This window comes from Eublepharis macularius, chromosome 12, assembly GCF_028583425.1.
Source record: "Eublepharis macularius isolate TG4126 chromosome 12, MPM_Emac_v1.0, whole genome shotgun sequence".
NCBI lineage: Eukaryota > Metazoa > Chordata > Lepidosauria > Squamata > Eublepharidae > Eublepharis > Eublepharis macularius.
In genome coordinates this window covers 13,661,838-13,683,000 of record NC_072801.1, presented here as the reverse complement: position 1 = coordinate 13,683,000, position 21,163 = coordinate 13,661,838, and the positions used below count along the sequence as shown (strand labels likewise).

General features: G+C 46.8%; 1 protein-coding gene across 1 annotated transcript in view; it reads left to right on the top strand.

Moving 5' to 3' along the window:
• The window catches only part of CLUAP1 (clusterin associated protein 1), a 93,946-nt gene that overhangs the window by 55,369 nt on the left and 17,414 nt on the right, over window positions 1–21,163 (top strand). Inside the window, exons 7-8 of the mRNA XM_054995016.1 lie at window positions 3,196–3,329; window positions 6,549–6,690. Coding sequence (XP_054850991.1) covers window positions 3,196–3,329; window positions 6,549–6,690 — 276 coding nt within the window. The remainder of the gene's footprint in view (window positions 1–3,195; window positions 3,330–6,548; window positions 6,691–21,163) is intronic.

Here is a 21,163-nt window from a genome sequence, read left to right as displayed (position 1 = left end):
GACTTTGGTGTGTGATTTTTTTGTTAAACAAATGCCAAAAAAAACCCATGCCAGTGGGACTGAAGGACTGAAGCCACCTCTGCCTTTCCTCTTTGTTTCCCATCATCCTCATCCATTTTTTCTTTGTATTGGGAGAAAATGGAATTTGGGCATATGACAATTAGCCAGGGGGCAGGGGCAGGACGATTCCTCTTGCCTCTGTCTCTCTCTGATGCGAAGACTGGATGCTCACACGTACTCTGTATGTGATGATTGTGTCTTTTTTGGCCCGTAGTCCTTTGGTATGGGCCTTCTTCATATGGAGTGCTTGAAGAACATCTGTTCATTGAAGGGGAACGGGCCTCTCATATTCCCCAATGGCTCAGCATATTGTGGCCATTGAGTCTGGTTAATGAGGGGAAGAAGAGAGGGAAAACTGGCCTGCTAATGGCTCATAGTATCTTTCAAACTGTGAAGCTCACCTCCTCCTCCCGCCCCCCTTCCCAACTTTTCCAGTACAGCTGAAAATATCCTTTCCCCTGTACTTGGACCACTCTGATTCAAAGATGGATAAGCAACCACCTGGTCACCTGGCCCCAAAACTCTGCAGTTAAACAATATAGCCAAGGGTCCCCAACTTGGGGCAGACCCAAAGGCACCTTCTAACACACACACACCCCATTCTGCTTGCCTGACACTTTTCTTCCCAAATCACACCTCCCTCAGGTGCTCCCCCCCCAAAAAGAAACAGATTTTGCACCTATTTACACACAATGTGTGACTAGTCCTTCCTGAATATGTATGACGACTCTGTAAGGTGGGAGGCTAGTGTTCTTGTCTCCATAGGATGTATTGCAGCAGGGGGATAGGGGAGAGATGCTCTGCTTAGCTGCTGTAAGTCAAAATACATTGCCATTAAAGCTTGATCCCTTCTTTCTTCAGCAAAAGCTTTCAGCCCTCCAACACATATTAACATCCATTAATATTCTAGAAATTGTAATACGAGAACAGTGCGTTTCGTAGGGGGTTATCCCTGTGGCTGGAGTTCCTTACAGTTTAGTCAATTCTAGTGCAATTAATACAACAGCCTAATGTTGCTAAATCAATTTGGTGCCTGACTTTCAACAAATAGGCACCTTCTTTCCTAATTATCAGCTTTTTGAAGATCAGGGTTTCCAAGGGTTGTGCGACTTTGCTTTGATGGCACATGGCATATTTCTGTATCTTTGAAGGGTTTCTTTCCCCCTCTGTCAAAAAGAGTCCAGTAGCACCTTTAAGACTAAACAATTTTATTGTAGCATAAGCTTTCGAGAATCAAGTTCTCTTCGTCAGATGCCTGATACAGAATCAGGCATCTGACGAAGAGAACTTGATTCTCGAAAGCTTATGCTACAATAAAATTGGTTAGTCTTAAAGGTGCTACTGGACTCTTTTTGATTATGCTACCACAGACTAACACGGCTAACTCCTCTGCATCTATTTCCCCCTCTGTGATCTTGATTGCTTTGATTGCAATTTTTAAGGGGGAATAATGGCTGTGGGTGGGACTATCAGACAGTCCATGTGTTCTCTAATGAATGTAATTTTGGAAAAATGATTTACCCTTGGCAATTACAGATGCTGGCAGGAGAATCAAAACACAGGACAAGCATCATGCCTGTGCCAGTAGACTTGAGTTTGCTGCTTTCTGGAGCTGATTTGCTTCACAGTCCTTGTTAGGGCCCCCCTGCACTGCAGGTTTCTGTTCTGTCTCTGTGACTTTCCTTCTCAGGTAGAAAGCACTTTGCTAATCTGGCATTATGACCAAACTAAGCCATAGTTTAAAAGCAAAACACAGGGGGAGAAAAAATGGAGGATGACACCAAGCATAGCCTAAAAAATTGGAAATTGTATTAAGGATCACTGTTGATTGCAGAAGTGCAACTATTCTAGACCAGTGGACGCCTCCTTCTCTTACCTGTGGTCATGAATTAGAGTGTTCCCACACCTTGGGTCATGTAGACCCCCAATGCCTTGGACAAGCAGCGTTTCATTTTCCCCGTTCTCTTTAATTGGGGTCTAATTGACTCCCATGGCCTTTTTCTGAGACCTCAAATAAAAATGACAAATGGGAGGAAGGTTTGAAATGGAGTAACCAACTCCCTTTGTTGTTAGAAAATTCCTGGCATGGGAAGTAGCATGTATTTAAGGAAAAATGTTTTCGAACAGACCTCCCTGTGCCCCCCAAAAACCTTGACCTCATAGAGCCACTGGCCTTCCTCTATGATAGCAACTCCTCATCCAAGTCTTAAATAAGAGTGTGGTGTAGTACTTAGAGATTGAGAGCCTTGCTACAAGTGACATTTTACACGTGAAGGATAAAGGATCATTTTCGCAAGTCTTTCTGGGAACTGAAGTTCCTCTCCCCCACCCCTTTTCCTTTTGTTCCTTCCCCTCGCTGCCTGAAGAGACAGAGAAAGCCTGCGGCAACAGCAACTTTTGCAAATCGTTCCTCCAGTCACAAGCCGGCTCTCAATGATCTTTGGGGCAGGCAGCTGCAACTTTCTCAGCTTTCTCCGGAGCATTTCCCGCCCCCCCCCCCAGCAAGACGATTTGCAAAAGCTGATGTTGCCATAGGCTTTCTCTGTCTCTTCAGGCAGCGAGGGGAAGGAACAGAAGGAAAAGGGGTGGGGGAGAGGACCTTCAGTTCCCAGAAAGACTTGCGAAAATGATCCTTTATCCTTCACGTGTAAAATGTCACTTGTAGCAAGGCTCTGAGATCTAAGAGATCTGGGTTAAAATCCCTACACTGCCATTAAGGTTGCTGGGTAACCTTGAACCAGTTGTGTGCACTCAACCTACCTCACAGGGTTGTTGTGAGGACAAAACGGAGCAGAGGAAAACAATGTAGACCTTCCTGAGCTCCTGGGAGGAAGGTCAGGGTGCAAATGTACTAGATAGCCTTTATAGATGTGCAGACAGACATCTTCCAGTCTGGCTGGAAGGATCTGGGCTGGGTGGTGTTTGAAACCCGAGTCTGATGAGTTTCTGTCCATACCTTGATAGAGAGCGGTCCCAGTTTTGCTCTGTGCAAAAATCGAGTATGGCCTTAAGCAGAAGAAGAAGCCTCTTCTGTGGGAGAAGAGTGCTTGCGACAGGGAACTGCCTGTGTGAGAAAAACACGTTGCTTGGTAATTCTCCTCCTCTCCAGAAATTGTACTTCATGGTTTCTTGCAGGAGCAAGTCCAGAAAACCAAGGACCTGCTCAGCAACGTGGCTGCAGATGAAGCTAGTCTGGAAGCCAAGATTGAAAAGAGGAAATTGGAGCTGGAAAGGAGCCAGAAGCGGCTGCAGACTCTCCAGAGTGTTCGGTAAGGACTGGGTGAAGGGCCAGGGCAGTGAAGGCACAGGCTTCGGGCCCTCTGGAACGGAGGGGGAGCCTTGAGCCGGAGGAACTCAGTTGTCTGAGGAGCGTTAGAAGCACAATTTTTCTGCCACCTGTTAATTTGCACCCTCTCATTACACCTGTGTAATTATCCGGTTTTCCAGGTATTGATCCTTTTCAGTGCCATGTTGCTAGTTTAGCTCATTACTGTATAATTAAGTGTAGCTTTTCCAAATGAGGGAATTAAAACCCTCCATTAAAAGGACTTCCGGTTGGGCGATGGCCAGCATGGGCACTTTCAAAGGAGCTCTCAGAGGTTAAGGTTTTACTGCTTAATAACTTTTGAATATGCTTTGGGCAGCAACTGCTTTGCAGCAAGAAAACCCCTTACCTCACCAAGCAAAAGATGGAATGCCAGGAACTTGAGAAATTCGAGAAACAAGAGACTCGGTCAGCTAGTGATCTTACCAATCGATGGCTACAAATCCTACAGTATTGGTGCAGTAACTGGCAAGGTCCCAGGAAGGTTTAAGGGGGGGTGGGGTTAGGCATCCTAGTTTCTACCTCCCTGGCAGTAAGGACTACAATTCTGCATGCTTTGAAACATCAGGCAGTGGCTGTTCTCTTTCATTTAGGCTCAGATTTACTGTTAGTGGTCAACATATATCTTCCTCTCAGCAACGAAATATGAACACATCAACTATTTGGTCTGATTTGGAACAGTATCTTGAGGACCTCTTATTGGGTATCCCAGTGGACAAGGTCTTAGTAGGAGGGGTTTTAATGCAAGAATAGGTCCTAATGATCATTTTCTCTACAAAAAATATTAAGTGCCTATAGTAGCCCTGGATGAGGAACAAATCCCTACCTGTTACCACTCTTCTTCAAAAGATGGCAAGGCCAACTTTGCCGGCTCCTGTTTTGTTAGTATGGTCAGAAGGTTAAATGTGCACATTTTGAATGGATCCACATATACGAACCATCCAGGTGACCGCATGTTTATAGTGGGGAAAAGGAATAGTACTATTGGCTATATTTTAGTCAGTGGGAATTTGCTTCCATTTTTCAAAAAACCTCCAAGTTTTACCTGATCTGGAGGGAGATCATTTACCTCTCCTTCTGCGTTTAAGTCCACCATCTCAGGAGATTTCGTTTAAAATTCAATCTGGATCAAATAATCTTGCCAATGGAACGTGCGGATTGTCATGCCAAGTGGTCGCCTCAACTTGAGTACAAGATGAAAGGTATACTGGCTGAGGAGAATTCTTTGACCATTCGAGCTGCCACCATGGATTATCCTGAGGGTGTTATCCCCCGATCCCATTTGACAACCTCCTTTGGAGATTGAAGGCTTCATTATCACATGACATGGGACCACAAGGGAAGATTCAGAAAAGGCCTTCACAGTGATGGTTTGGTAAGGACTACTTGGAAGCTAAAAGAGTTCTCAGTTCCACATTCCAAGCATATAAAACTGCTTCTGCACCAGAAAGTTTGAGTCTTTACCATCTCTTTCTAGTTTCAAAGAAATCATACAAACAAATAGTGGCCAAAAAGAAGAAAGCGAGCAGAATGTCTACATGGTACAGATTAATACTGGCAGCTAGAGATGAACATTCCAAAATGTTTTGGAAAATAATCTCTAAACATTCATTAAAGCATTCTTCCTCTCTCGATTCGGTAATTACAGCTGATATTTGGGAAACATACTTTGAAAGATCTACACAGAGGATTTACAAGATGTTTGTTTGCAAAGTCCAACTAATCTTCCTGAGTGGCCTCCAATATCAGTAAAAGAAGTTATGTCGCTTATAAATCAGCTAAAGAAAGGAAAGACCCCAAGCATCAACAACATCCCTCCTGAACTTCTAACTAATAATATTGATTGGTGGGCTCCTCCATTGGCTGCACTTTTTATTTATATTGATTCTACCAGGCATATTCCAGAGGATTCGAGGCAGGCTATTACACATTTTTTTAAAAAACGGGAGGAGGGATGATCCAACCAACTACAGACCGATCAGCCTACTTAGTATAATAAGCCAACTGTATGCCAGTCATCTTCTGGATAGACTCAAAGCTGGATAGAGCAAGAAAATTTACTCTCTGATGAACAAGCTGGTTTCAGGGAGGGTAGATCAACTTTGAGGATTACCTGATTATGCAACATTTAATTGAAAAAATACGCAACCAACAGTTCGTTCTTGTTATATGCAGCCTTTATTGACTTGAAAACAGCCTTTGACTCTATTTCTAGGAGGCTATTATGCGAAAAATTAGAATATAGACCATAGGCTTTTATATTTCATTCTCCCTGGCAAGATGGCGAGCTCTTCCCTCTGTGGTGTTAGAGGGAAGATCTAAAAAGATCTCCATTTGGGAGACACTCCGCCCTTGTGGTGCCAGCAAGGTGGAGTCATTCTGCTTTATTGCTGTTTTTATCAGGAAATAGGCCTAAAAATTATTTCTCCACTGCTTAAAAGGTTTCCTGGCCATTCAGATTATGATATTTCTAGAATGCGCCTTGAGGGTGATAACTCCCAGATCACAATTTGTTGTGCAAAATTTTATGTGGCAGCTTGCAAAATCTGCCAGGAAATTATGCATCCTGAACTTAAGAAGATGAAATCGTTGCTTTGAATTTAAAGAGCATTTGTACTGAAGAGGCAGCTGCCTCAGGTACATGGGCTTCTGTGTGAGCCTGCAAAATATACCACAAATGCATTTCCCCTTCTCTGCATAATCCGCTTTCCGAGCTTCAAGGCACTGTACCCAGCCTCATGAGAGTTACAAAGGCATAAAGAATATGGACTTCTTTTTATTCGCTGCCTAGTTTCTGGGGGCTTTTCTTTTGGACTGCTAAAGAACAAGTAGTGAGCTGTTAGCCAAGGGAGTACATTCACTGCATCTGCAAATGGCAGTAGTATTTATAATGTTCCAGTGTTTAGAGCTCCTCTTCTTGTAATCCTTACAACAGCTTTGCAAAGAAGTTCAGTGATGTGATCTGCATATTACAGGCAGTTGGGCTGAGGTTGACGGAAGGTAAGTGACCTGCTTAAGTGATGTGACTTAGTGAGGTCATGACGAGGGTGAGAATCAAACCCAGTTTCTGGCTTGTGGCCCTGGGTCTCGTAGTCCCCTCCCGCTACATCAGCTCTTCATGCTCCTGGTCTTTGTGTCTCACCACCACCACCACCCCCTGCAGCCCAGCCTTTATGGATGAATATGAGAAGGTTGAAGAGGAGTTGCAGAAACAGTACAGCTTATACCTGGAGAAGTTTCGGAATCTCACCTATCTGGAGCAGCGGCTGGATGACCAGCACCGCATGGAGCAGGAGAGATTTGAGGTGAGAGTTGTATCTTCTCAAATATTATACGACCCATTTGATCTTCGTTTCTGCCTCTGAATTTGTTTCTGTCCAGTTTAACTCATGCAATACAAAGTTACGAAAATCATGGGAAGGGGCTGATTATTTGGGGAGGGGGGGATCTGGCTCATTCTTTCAATCTAGGGTCATAAAATTCTCAGAAAATCAGATCATCTAGTCCGGCATCCTATTCCCCACAACAGCAAATCAAATGGCTCTGGAAAGGTGACAAGCTGAAGGCCAAAATGCTCCCCCTGTGCTGAAAGATCTGCCCTGGTTAGCCATCTCTTTCTGGGCACAATTTAAAGTGCTGGTTCTTACCTTTAAGGCCGTAAGTGGCTTTGGGCCAGGGTACTTGAAGAACCGCCTCCTCTCACTGTCCAGCCCGTTAGTTAAGATCTGCCTCTCAAGCCCTGCTGTCTGTGCCCTTCAGAGGTGAGGGGGGTGGCAACTAGAGACAGGGCATTTTCTGTGGTGGCACCTCACTTTTGAAATGCCCTTCCTCTTGAGGCTTGCCTTGCAGCCACTTGACTTGCTTTTAGGAACCAACCCAAAACACATCCTTTCCTCCTCACTTTAAATGATCTTACTAGCTTTTTAAATGGTTGGCTTCTGTTTTATGGATAGCTTTTATGATTATATCCAATGGCTTGTTTTTAATGACTTGTTTTTAGATGGTTACATTGTTTTCATTGTAAACTGCCTTGAGCAGGATTCTGAAGAGGCGGCATAGAAATATCCTAAATAAATAAATAAAATGAGATTTTGTCTCCTGCTGAGAACCAGGCGTGCTCTTCAGGGGGGGCCTTCTGTGCTCCTTCCCTTTGCTTGTGCTCTGTTATCTCTGATGGCAAGCGAAAGTAGCAGGCATAAATAAGAAGGCTGATTTGCTACTGTTTGGGAATGGCTCCGCTTGTGTCCTGGTTTTTCCTTTCCTCTGTCTCTTGTTTTCATAGAAAAATAACATCAGAAATTGGAGAGAATGATGTTTCAACAAGGAAGAAAAAAGGGGGGTGTGGGGGAAGGTCCCCACAAACTCAACCCAAACCAAGCAAGGGAGCAGAATAGATAGAGGGGTCAAGTAACAACCTAAAAATATGTATAGATGTTTCATCTGTTGCAACACCCGCTTCTCTGAACAGTCCAATGGATGGTTGTTGTGGGTTTTCCGGGCTGTATTGCCGTGGTCTTGGCATTGTAGTTCCATTGTAGGAACTACAATGCCAAGACCACGGCAATACAGCCCGGAAAACCCACAACAACCATCGTTCTCCGGCCGTGAAAGCCTTCGACAATAAGTCAAATGGATCTTTGATAAATGTCCCTGACTTGATTTTCCTTTTGTTTTAGATAACTAATCTTTCAAAACCATAATATAGAGGAAATGGTATTCCCTATACACACACGCACACACACACCTAACATTTTTAGAACCAGTATTTAGCTGAACAACAGACTAAAAGAATAAAATTACTATGTGATTATGTTAAGTTGCTCTCCTAGAAGTACTAAGGAATGGCTTCTTCCTCCATGCTCGTAGACAAATGAAAGTTTCCAGGGTGAAATCTCACTGGAGTCGAAAGATCAGCATTGAATAATGGGCTTGTAATCTGTGATACGCTCAGTACACATGGTGATTGCATGTCCCGTGCTGATGTTGTACGACTGATGACATCCGTTAAGACAGCGTTTCTTAATTGAAAAAGGACAGAACAAAGGTTTTAGCATTTTAATTAATGTGGCACTGAATGGCTTGCATGCAGCAGCCTCTTGAAACCATTTCCCTCGTCCTGCAGCCATTGACTGGCTGCATTTCATAACGTAACACAGTCTCAGCATCCGGCATGGGACCTTTAGGTGGTTCGTGGAGCCCACTGCCTAGGTTGTGAAACCTCCTTTTTTGGGAGGGGGTTCATTTCAGAAGACCTTGCCGCTTGCTCTCTGTGCATGCATAGAGAGCAAAGGAGCTCTACCACCTGCCTTGCTTTGCAGGCACTGTCAGTGGAGCAGCATGAAGGTGGGAGGAGGGGTCACTGGGCGGTGGAGACGAGAGGATGAGTTTGCCTCCTTCCTGTCATGTGACTGTGCTGTCACATGACTTCTTGAATCTTAGTGAGTTTCATGCTGCCATCCTGAGTCACACGTATGCATCCTGTCCTCTTCCAGTCTCTTGCTCCTGTTTCATCTCTTCCACATTATCCCCCCGCCCCAATTTAACACAGTAGTTGGGCTACAAATATTCAGACGAAAGTTTCCTTTGCTCCCTCAGACTTTCCAGTGGAGGAACTCAAGAGACTGATATTCCAACAGAGCTTTGTGACTCCTCCATTATAACATGGAAGCACTTAGTACCTCTGGCAGCAGTAGAAGGTCTTTCCTTTCCTGTTGGACAGTGAAGCATTTCCTCCTTTTGCCATTTGGAATATGCAGTTACCTTTTGCTTCACTTCTGTGTCATGGGACAAGGTACATTGTTGTAGCCTCTCCCAGTAAGTCTTGGCAATCGGCAGCCCTCAGCCTTGGAGCACATTGACCCTTTCACTCGGGAATTGTTGAGAGGAGCCATTGTCCATTGTTGTGGGGTCATTTTCCCTCCTGAGTCAGACTGCAACATTAAAGTGGGTCATGGAGCTCCTTTGCTGCAGCAATTCCAGCCTATGAGTTCCTCTTCATTTTTTCTAGCTCTGAAGCTTGTGCAAGCAAGCCACAACCCAGCTCAGTGGTACACACTCAGTGGCTCAGGAGCCACAATTTTTAAAAACTGGTGACAAGCATGCACACTTTAAATAAGATCACCTTCTTGAATGTTTTTTTTTAAAGTTCCAGTCCCACATCAGTTATCCTAATCAAACACTTGGGCAGTGTAAATGATTGATTGCTTTGTGGCCTTTTGAGCCCTCTTAGTTATTATTTAGGATAGTCTACCTGGGTCCTGATCACCCCCTTCGTCTTGCTCAACCCATCTGCATTGCTGCTCCATCTGAAACAAGCAAGGGTTGGAAGTAGGAATCTCCCCTGGGCTTTTGTGCCCTCTGGCCACCTGCCCCATCCACGGCAGACAGTGAAGGCTGCTGCCATTTTTATTTGGTAAGGTAAGGAGAACTGGAGTACAGGTTTCTGTGCAATTCAATTGATCCTGAAATGATTAACTCCCCTAGCCTTACCCTTCTAGTGGGATCAATTCATTACAATCAACTCCTTGAGCACAAACTGTTCTCAGAGAACCGTGCCTTGGAATTCTCTAGCATGAGCAGCTTGCTGGCACCAGAGTTACTTTTCTTTATGTAACTGAGGCACAATTGCTGTTCTGAAGGGTTGGAATCCCCTGCTCTCGATTATGTGACCTTAACCAAGCGCTTCAGCATTGGAGTACCAGCTGGCCCGCGGTCAATTACTGCATCTAAGAACAGGTGGTGCCGTCGGTTACTGATTCTAAGAACAGGTGCCATGTGGCTCTTTCAATATATTATGATCACATCAGCTTTTTCAAATCCTAGGGTAAAGATAGCCTCTTAGAGACCTTGTTAAACCAGGTGGCCTTGCAGGGATGACGGTGCCTGAGAAAATAGAAGTGTGAAGTAGATAAAATGGGAGCTAGATGGGAAGCAGCAGCATTTTCTGTCACTTTCTAGAAGTGCAAATGCATTTTACTTTCCTCCGAATTCTGGGCTGGGCTGTGTATGGAGCAGGAGGGTGTGGACTGAACTAGCCTTAAGCCTTAGCCATCTTTTTGAAATGGATTCAGGTGGTGGGATTCTGACCAGTACGCAGAGGCCCAGATGACCTGATGTAACAAGCCAACTGCATCTTGAGGCTGGGCCCCTCGTACTTGTTTTCAGAGAGCAAGAGAGATCCTGCTTGAACCAGAGGCAGAGAAGCTTTCAGCTTCAAGCAGCTCACCTTGTTTGAGTCTCAGGATGAGGCCCCAGAACTCCTCAGTGCCTCCAACTGCAGCCCCAGACAATATACCCCCCACAAACCCATGGTTCTGTGTCCCACAGAAACTGGGGGCTTGTCTGTGCCTTTGCGCATGGAGTATTCCAGACAAGGTGCAGTAGGTTTAGTGCTGTGGGTAAAAGAATAAGCTACAAATTGGGAAGCATCTAGTCTGAATCCCATTGATGCCGAGAACTCACGAGCTGGCTGTGGGCAAGTCCAGCCTCAGTAGTCCATCTGAAATCAGAGCACAGCAATATGGACTATTGCAAGGATTACGGAAAGATCATGTTCATAAAGCGTTTGGAATTCTCTCTGAATGTATTCCGTTGTGGAGTTTTTGCAAACCTTCATGCATAGCAAAGTAGTACCACACTGAAAACCATATCTATGGCAAGCCACACTCAAGAGTGGGAAAGAGCAAATGTCTTTCTTTTGTATCTGATTTCTTACATCAGGTTTGTATCCTTCCCCATCATCTCTGCTACGCAAGTCTACAATTCTGAAATCCCCAGCCTGTGAATATCCCTTGTAATGCTCACAGAAGCCACAGCTGTTCTAGTAATTTCCCACCAGCAACCCATTTGATTTGCAAAACTTCATCAAAGAAAGCAAGCCAATCCTGAGCTGTCCTCCTTGGAATCCTCTGAGGTAGTCATATGAATGCCACCCCTCCAGCCAAGAGACCCAAGTAAACAAGGACAATGAGAAACATAATGCATCACGAGAACAGCAAATGAGCTTTGATTGAATCATTACAATTCATTCTTTCTCAGGGTCCAGAGAGAGAAGTAAGCAAATAGAGAAGACGGCTGTTGAGACAACATCTTGTTCCAACAGGCCCATGCTTGATTTAATTGGAGAGGTCCCTGATCGATCTTACTGTTTTGCAAAGAATCTGCCATTGGAAAGTATACTGATTCTCTGAGCAGGACTTTGTTTGCACGCTCTGGTCCCTGGCTGGCCTTCTTTTTGCACACAAGTTTACTCTAGTGCAGCTTTCTTTACTGATTTACTTTCTCTGCAGTCCCATCTTTGCATTCTGTTTCTTTCTCCTCCAACTTCGCCTACCAGCCACGAGGTTCTCAGCTTACTAAAGAGATGCTTCTGTTCTAGCGAGATTATTCGGTCCCGGTGGGAGGGGCTTCCGTCAGTACTGGTTCTAAATCCAGGATGGCAAGATATTCTTGCAGAACAGATACCTTCTGCTCTGATGCAGCTATGGCAGCAGCAGGGACAGTTGGAATGGAGAATTCTTGTTGGAGGAATTGCAGGCCAGTGGCAAGATCCAGGACTGTTTGCTGAGCCATTGTGCTAAGACTTAAAAGTGCACTGGGAGGGGGAAGATGGTTCCACTCTCCCGTTGCCTTCGGAGCCAAGTTGGTTACATTATTAACAGGTTTTCTTATTAAAAAAAAACTGTTAAGTACTCTGACATTTGAATATGTGTCTTTGTTGATGTGCCTTCTTTGTCCTTAACTCTCACTTTTGTTCATTTCGTTCGGAAAGATTTATTTTGGGATATCTTTTGTTGTTGAAGATCTTTCTTTGAGAATATTTTTGTAGAAAGGTGGTGCAAAAGGAAATGCCAGGAAGAATGAGCGAGCTCTGTTTAGCACAGTTGGGAAGGGTAGGAAGGCCTACTCAACACCAAAGGCGAGGAAACCATTCTGTTCGCACTACTGGTGGGACCAGGAATTGCCAGGGGGTAGCTACCCGAGACTCCATGCCTTCACAAAAGGCAGCAGACTTCTGGGGTGGGTGGGATTGTATCTCATTGTTTCACCCTAGACAGCAGGAACACCACAGTGCTGGGAAAAGCTTTCATGCTGCATCCCCTCAGCTTGGCCTGATGTAAACACTGCTGGTTTTGCACATGTAGCAGCTAGAGATGGGCATGAACCACAAAAAAACCGAACCATGAAGTTCGTGGTTCGTGGGTTTTCACGAACCAGGAACCAGGAACTGGCACGAACTGGAACAAGTTCGCGAACCAGTTCGTGGGATTTAAATGCCCCTTTCCGGCCGCTTAGCAGCAGCAGAGAAAGGGGCATTTGACAATTTAAAGGGCCCTTTCCTGCCTTGCAAGGGGCAGATCCCTTTAAACTATCAGCTGGCAGGCAGGCAGAATCCCCCCCTGCCAGCTGATAGCTTAAAGGGACCTGCCGCTTGCAAGCGGCAGGAAAAGTTTATATGGCCATTTCCCTGGGGAAATGGCCATTTAAACTGCCCCTTTAATACGAACCAAACGAACCAATAGACCAGTTTGTGGAAGTTCGTGGAAACGAGCTTCCACGAACCACTGGTTCGCGAACCACAAACTGGGCCGGTTTGTGAGTTTTTTGGGTTCGTATTTGATTTCGTGCCCATCTCTAGTAGCAGCTCAAATGAGACACTGTGTGAATGCAAAGGCCCCCACAAGACGGCTGGTGCCTCGGTCCAGGATTGCATTTTCATCAAGACTTAATTGTTCTGAGACATAAGCCAGGTTCACAGTTCTTGCATAATTTGTTGTAAATTGCCTTCAGGATTACTGCACTGAGTCTCTTTAAAATAAGAAAGGTCTGCTTTGTAGCCTGACAGGTTGGAAGCCACAGGAATGGTGGTGGTAATAGGTTGAGCATTCAGTGCCCTAAACAATTTCCTGCTGCTCTCCTGTGGTGGTTGTTTTTGCCCTCCCAGCCCCCCTGCCTTCTCTGTCCAGTCCTTCTGATGTCCACATGCAACCCCTCCAGTATCTGCTCTGTTTTCTTCTTTAGGTCAAGTTCAGGTTCCCAGGACAGCCAGCATGTGCTTGATCACCAGGGTTTCCCATTAGTTTTTGTGACCCCACTCTCCCACCACCAAGGTGTGACGGGTAAGGCCCATCACAACATGAGAGAGAGGTCTGTGAGTAGCCAAAGAGGATACAAATGCTGTATCCTGAAGCAGTGGTCATGAACCGACATTTCTCTTTTTTCTTTTTCTTATTAAATTTTATTAAGAATTTTTTAGAACCATAAGATTTAAATTAACAAAAAAAAATTAAAAAGAAGATAGAAATACAAAGCTAAAGAAAAAAGAAAAAATATAAAAAATATAAAGAAATAAAGAAGTGATATATTGTCAAAGGCTTTCACAGCCGGAGAACGATGGTTGTTGTGGATTTTCTGGGCTGTATTGCCGTGGTCTTGGCATTGTAGTTCCTGACGTTTCGCCAGCAACTGTGGCTGGCATCTTCAGAGGTGTAGCACCAAAAAACAGACATCTCTCAGTGTCACAGTCACACCAAGACCACGGCTGTACAGCCCGGAAAATCCACAACAACCAAATAAAGAAGTGTCTTCTGATTTTCTCTATGACAAATACAAGTAAAATCACAAGCTTTACACTTACACTATAATTACAAAAATTAAGGCTCTCCTTTTCTATTATGCAGTTTTGTCCCCCCCCCCCCCCGTCCCTTAATCATCGAATCCACAAATCATCAGTTCTTTTTTTTCTGTTACACACAAAAAGTCTATCAGGGTTTTCCAGTTAGCAATAAATGTAGATCATGTCTTTTCTCTAATCATAGATGTAAGTTTAACCATCTCTGCAAGTTTTTTATCATCTTCGTCAACCATTCCTGTGTTGTGGGTAATGACCTTTTCCATTTTTTCACGTATAATCTCGCTGCCATTGTCATATATAAAATGTCCAGACATTTCTCTAAAGCATGTTATGGTAGTTTGATCTCCAGTGGTGCAGTTGAGAAATAGACAGCAGAGATGGCCCACGACATTTCCCTGCCTGAGCGCAAAGAAAGAGAAGTGACCTTGCAGGGGGAAATGTAGTCATTAAATAGATCGCTGTTGGCTGCCTTTTAAAGATGCCCCCAGATTTGCTGGCCAAGGTGTGGGGCTGCTTCATATGGCCAGGCCTGGTCTTGAAAGGAAGCCATTTCCATCTATTGCTCTTATTCTGAATGTTATCTGTGTTTTATAAAAGATGAACTTCCTTTCTGGTTGATGTTTGATAAACTGGGTTAACAAAGATGGCAATGTTGGGATCTTTCAGACAAAGCGATCAGCTGTGAATGAGGACAATCCTAATATGTCCCTCATGAAAATAAAAAATTAGAAAAGGGATAAAATGCCCCACTTCAGAGTCTAGGAAAGATAATTTAAAAATTGGCCACTGAAAGAGAATTGGGAATGGAGGTTTAGTGAAGAGTCGGTTGTGATCCGTCAGAGCTCATTACAAGGACGGGAACACCGTGCAACAGTGTTGAACAGCTGTTCTTCCAGGAGCTGATGCAGAGATCATATCTGACACGTAATTTGAAATAGCGGAGAATACGAATGTGCAGCCTTCAGACTACACCAGTTTGAGGCTGAAGAATGAAGATTTGAAATGGCTTTTTGTGAAAGAGAGACATTGCCTTCTATAGCTCGGTACTCCGGGTATTCATCCAAGTTGTTTGCTCCCGAGCCTTCTCTTGCCGATAGGGTTGGCTTTTATATCTCTGTCCAAACTGAGGGCTTTGAAATTCTTTCCCCTTTGTTATCTTAAAAAGCCCTTTTTGGTCCTAGTAGCAGACTGGCACAACTTGTGGTTGGCAACATCTCAGCATCTCTACTGGGGACAGAATTTCACTTGGAAATGTTGGCTGTTGGTGCAGGACGCGCTCCTGTGGCTGAGTTACAGGTGCTCAACCTGTAGGAGTTCAGTCAGTGGTGTCAGCTGGGATCCAAGGGCCAGAGACTGAGGTATAGTCAGCACAGCTAAGGGTCAGATTGAGAATAGCTGGCAGTACCAAGAGGCATTGTCAGACCAAGTAAGGGTAGTCCAAGATGGCAAATAGGAGGTGGGTTAGGCAATGTTGTGTCAGCCAGGGAAGAGGCTCTGAGCTTTATAGCACCTGGCAGGTGGGGATTGGCCTTGAGAGACCTGCTGAGCAGGCACAGCCAATGCTTCAGCCTTACAATAGAATCATGATTTGAAAAATGTGGAGCATGCCTTCTAGGAGGAGGGTGGCACTGCTTATCTGGGGAGAGGGGGAGAAGGGGCACAAAGGACCAGGGGAGGAGAGCAGAATAGTCCAACACAACTAGAACTTCTCTCATCCTCCCCTAGTGGAGAGCCCTACCTGCTTCATCTGAATTTGTGACTTGTCAGCTTCCGCCATGAGTGCTGCTATGCGGGGCACCGGCACACCTGACCTTGATTCTGGGAAGCTGTCAGGGACAGTGCAGGTTCTTGCTCTGTGAAAGGAGGGGGGTATACATCACCCTCGCTCCCTCTCAGTCCACTCGCAGGCCTGCTCAACCCGACACAGTCCTGGCTGCCTCCCCTTTCTCCTCGCCTTTCAAAGCCTCTCTCTTGTGCGCACGCATGTGCGTGCGCGCACTCTTGCGCTCGCTCACTCTCCCTCCAAACTCCACCACACTCCTACACAACCCACCCCGCCCTGTGAGTGGACTTCCCTTTTATCCCTTCATCTCTTCCCTGCTCCACCTGTCAGCCACCCCCACCCTCCTGCACTCTATCCACGGCCCTGGCCAACTCAGGCAGGTACACCTGTGCCTCCTTGGCTGGCTGTCAAGCTTTTCCTGCAGATTGCCTCAGGGGGCTTCACCTGGGATTGTTTTGCTCCTGACTTCTCCTGGACCAGGCTACTGCCTTCTAGCTGGCCTGCAGGCTGGGCCGTGGCTCTGTGCTGCTTTGGCTGCCTCTTCTCCCTGTCTGGTAAGGCTGCTGGCTGACTGCCTTTGCTTCCTGCGCCTGCTCCCTCGGGTCTACTCCCCTCCTGGGGGTCCTCACTCTCCCTGCCCAGCCCCCTGCCTTCTCACCAGAGGGTGGGGCTAGCTGGCCTCCACCTGCTTTGCCTGACTCTCTGAAGCTTGGGTGCTTCTTTGCCCTCCTGTGGCGGGGATGCCTCCTTCCCCCCTTCTGTTGTTGGTCTGCTCTGATCCTGGGTGCCCGTTGGGCTGGCTGGGTGGCTGTCCCCCAACTGCCTCCCATTCCCTTCTCCTGGTAAGTCTGGGGGCTGAGCCTCAGACCCCGGACACGACCTTTTGAAGGTACCAGTAGCAGTCTGAGTGGGTGGAGCTGAAGTAATGGTCTGAGCAAGAGCCTGTCAGAAGTATATGACTTTTTGGTTGTTTTGGATTTTCCAGGCTGTATTGCTGTGGTCTTGGCATTGTAGTTCCTGACGTTTCGCCAGCAGCTGTGGCTGGCATCTTCAGAGGTGTAGCACTGAAAGACAGGGATCTCTCAGTGTCAAACAGAGTCCTGGCTGCCTCCCCTTTCTCCTCACCTTTCAAAGCCTCTGCCCCCCTCCCTCTCTCTCTCGCACTCACTATGTGACCTTTTCTTGCCCATGGATGGGCCAGCTCACACAGGGTGTAGGCACTCAGGCATGGGGTCTCTGCAACCTGTGCCATTGCCCCAGCTCAAAGAGGGCCACTGAAGATCCGTACCACCAAGTGGCCTTTGCAAGACTGATGTCCAGCAGTGGCTTTAGCTGCCTCCTGAGGAACTTGTGTGGGGGCTGCCTGAATTTCTACTCTGCTTTTGATGCTTTTGTTATGTGTAATAATACTCTATGCTCCAGATTTAAAATAACTATGTTGTAATAATGTTTTGAATAGTTAGGATTACATGGTTACACTCAAACATGAAGAAAACCTATGTGAAGTCTCAAGAGGTATCTGGAGTAGGTTTGGATCTCTGCATATACGGATGTTCTCTGGGGGATTTTTTTTTTCCATTCTCAAGTGGCTGCTTCCTCTGACTTGTGAATATGCAGTCAGTACTTGAAAAATGAAGACTAGACAATCACAACGGCTTGAAGCCCAGCCTTTGTGACCGATTGAGAAAGGAGTCTTAATCTCCTTCCGGTTGTTGACTTGTAGCGGCTTCTTTTCCATAATGAGGCCATGGTTTCGGGCTGCTTGCCAGGGCCCAAGTGCAGCAGTGTGCCTGCAGCTGCAAATGTACACAGATGTTGCCACTGCTTTTACCGAAAAAGAGCGAGCTGGCAAGCCTGGAAATCACCCCAGGTCAAATCTCCTTTCAGCCTCGGGAAAATTCTTAGGAAAGCCACTGTTCTTTTAGGCTCAGTAACACCCCCCTCTCCCCCCACCCCCATTTCTGCAATCGGGCCATCCTCCTTGACTGGGCTCTTGCGTGGATTACTGGTATTGTGGGCCCATGAAGCACTTTGAGTTCTGGAGATCCACAATATGGATTATCAGGGCGGTTAAGAGAAATATGCAGAAAACAGACCTGAGAGAATAACAAAGGTGATTGCTTACTTTTAGGTTTTTCACAAGGCCATCCTAAACAGAGTTTCACCCTTCTAAGTCCGTTGACTTCCGTGGACTTAGAAGGGTGTAGGTCTGCTTAGGATTGCACTGTGAGAGTGTCGCTCATGGGTTTATGTGCTCTAGGGAGCCCAGGGGATCCCTCCCTCCAGGGCTCAGATCAAGCATCACACAAAACCGTAGTTGAATTAAAATAACTATAATTTGTGTGATCATCCAAACACAGGCCCCTCCCTTATCCTATCATGGTTAGTTCTAGTACCTTAAACCAGAATCTGAAGCCATGTTTGAAAGCTGGTTTATTAGCTGCTGTTAGTGCTAACTATAGTTCATCTACGGTCTTCCTGTGCAGTCCCACATGGGACTGCACACGCGCAGGCCTGCCGATACCGGAGATTTCTATAGCTCTAAACCACTAGGGGGCGCTCCAGCCTCCAAGCGCGCATGCGCGGCCGCTTTCCTGCCGAAACGGCTCCTAGGAGGCGGAGCCCCCCTCACATACCCTCAGTTTCTCTTTCGCCGCCGATCGTTGAGGTTCTTGCTCTTCCTTCGTCGCGATGGCTGAGACGGCCTTGTTCAAGCGTTGTGAGACCTGTAACCGCAAAATGACAAGGTCGGATGGCCATTCTATTTGTCTCTACTGTCTTGGGGAAACGCACAATGTTCAGGCGTGTAAACATTGCCGCGCGTTTACCCCCAAGGCTCTGGCCAAACGAGCGGATCGCTTGCATGCCTCCCTTTGGCAGCGTGCAATGTCGGTAGAAGATCCTCCGCCGAAGTCCTCTTCTGCACCGGCTGCGCCTTCCCGTCCTCTCTCTGAGACTTCGGGTGCCAGACCTCCACGCTCCAATCCGTCCCCGAGTCGTTCGGCCCCCGGCTCGGAGTTCGTCGGATCCGACAGCTTCGGTTCCGAGAACCGTTCGGAGTCGACCCCCTTCAACTTCGTCGACGGCCCGTTCTCCACCTACCTGTGAGCTCCGTGCTGACAGGACTCCCTCGGGTCCGAGGGCGACCCCGCTGGCACCCCGAGAGATATCGGATCCGAGGGCTTCGGATCCGACTTCGAAGTCAACTGCTGGAGCCGATTCTGAAAAGAAAAAGAAACATAAACACTCCAGCAAGCATGATAAGGCAGTGTTGGAGACCCTACTTACTTCTTCATCCTCGGTTCCGACCGGTCCTACTCCAGCCCCGTCGGAGGGCCGCGACGAGTCCGCTGACCGCCCTCCATCCAAGACTCCTCCGCCGGGGGCGATCCAGGAGGTGGATGTGGTTCCGATTGACAAGCCCCCTACACCATCGGGTCGGCCTCGATCGACGTCATACGAATCGGGCTCGGTTCGTTCCACGAGGAGTCGACAGGCCCGCTCCTACGACCGGAGTTCCCACTGTTCTTATCGAAGCCGGTCTAGAGGCAGTCGGGGCCGGGACGATCTAGGTACCCACTATTATGGTAGAGAAGGCTCATACTTCTCAGACCGACGTTATCGGAGGGTCTCTCTGTCACCGTCTCCCAGAGCTGGTTCCTATGCTGGTCATGATCGAACACCCCGTCCGTCGGAGGTGATGTCTCCTCGGAGCCGAGCTCGATACAGCGAATCCCCGTTGTCGGACTCTCCTGAGAGAGAAATTGGGCCTTCGGAGGAGGCTTCCCCTACCGATGATTTCCGAGCCTACAATGAGCTTCTTCAGAGAATGGCCAAGGCTCTGGATTTGGAGGTCACGTCGACTGAGTCCAAATTTACCGACAAGATTCTACAGCATATTTATTCGGGGTCTACTCCCTCAATTGCTTTTCCCCTTATTGAAGGGTTTGCTGACATCTGGAAGAAGCTTCAGTCGAGACCGGCGTCAGCTACGGCTACTAACAGAAAGGTGGAGAGCCTTTATAAAACCAAGGATGATGTGCATTCCTTCCTTGCAGTGCATCCACCCCCGTCATCACTTGTGACTGAGGAAATGCAGGCTCATTCTCGCCAGGGTTCCTCTTCAGCTCCAGCTGACAAAGACAGCAGAAAGATTGACAGCATGGGCAGGAAGCTGTATACCTCTGCCACGTTTGGCATTAAGGTTGCTAATTATGCAGCCATGATGGCGGCCTACCAATTGTTTTTGTGGAAGAAGGTGGCTTCCTTCCTTCCTAAGATTCCTGAGGAGCAGCGTACTCTCCTTCGGGTCATACAAGAGGAGGCCGTCCGTCTTTCCAGGCATCAGATCAATGCTGGCAGGAGTATGGCAGACACAGCTGCCAGATCCCTTCTCTCGTCTGTGATTTTGCGCAGGTATGCTTGGCTTCGTACAACTGCCCTCCCTGCTGAGACGAGGAGCAAGGTGGAGGATTTGCCGTTCGAGGGCACCACGCTGTTTTCGGAAAAGACCGATGAATATCTGTCAAAGAAGAGAACCGACCGCCTGACGGCTCGTTCGTATGGGGTGTTACATCAAGCCCCACAGCAATCCTCTCGTCCGTATTACCGTTCCTTCCAGCGTGGCAGACAACATCGTTATCAACCCTATCAGGGGTATGCGTACCAGCCACACCGACCCTACCAGAGCCCGCAATCTGCCTTTCCTAGACGGAGGCAGGGCCAACGTCCTAAGCCTGGCTCTCAGCAACATCAAGCTAAAGATCAGAGCCAATCGCAAAAACAGTTCTGACAATCACAGGGACCTGATCCCTTTTTTGGGGACAGGCTTAGCGCTTTCTGGAGTTCCTGGAGTTTAATTTGTTCTGATGTTTGGGTTCTTTCCATAATTCAGTTTGGTTATAAAGTTGAATTTGTTGATTTACCCTACTTGTGTCTCCCTGTTTTTTCTTTGGATGTTCCGCGGTCGGAAATCTTGGGAGAACTCTCAGCTCTTTTACAGAAAGGAGCAATAGAGGAGATTCCTGCTGAGTCGGCTGGGTTGGGCTTCTACTCCAACCTGTTCCTGGTAGAAAAGAAGGATGGGGGGCTTAGGCCTATCCTGGACCTCCGGGGCCTAAATAAATTTATTCGAATTCGGAAAATTAAGATGGTCACATTGCAAATGGTTTTGACCTTGCTGCCCCCATTTTCTTGGTTTGCAGTCCTGGATTTAAAGGATGCTTATTTTCATATTTCTATTTTCCCTGACCATAGAAAATTTTTGCGTTTTACCTATGACCATCGTGTTTTCCAATACAGGGTCTTGCCCTTTGGTTTAGCCACTGCCCCCAGAGTGTTCACTAAATGTATGGCAGTGGTA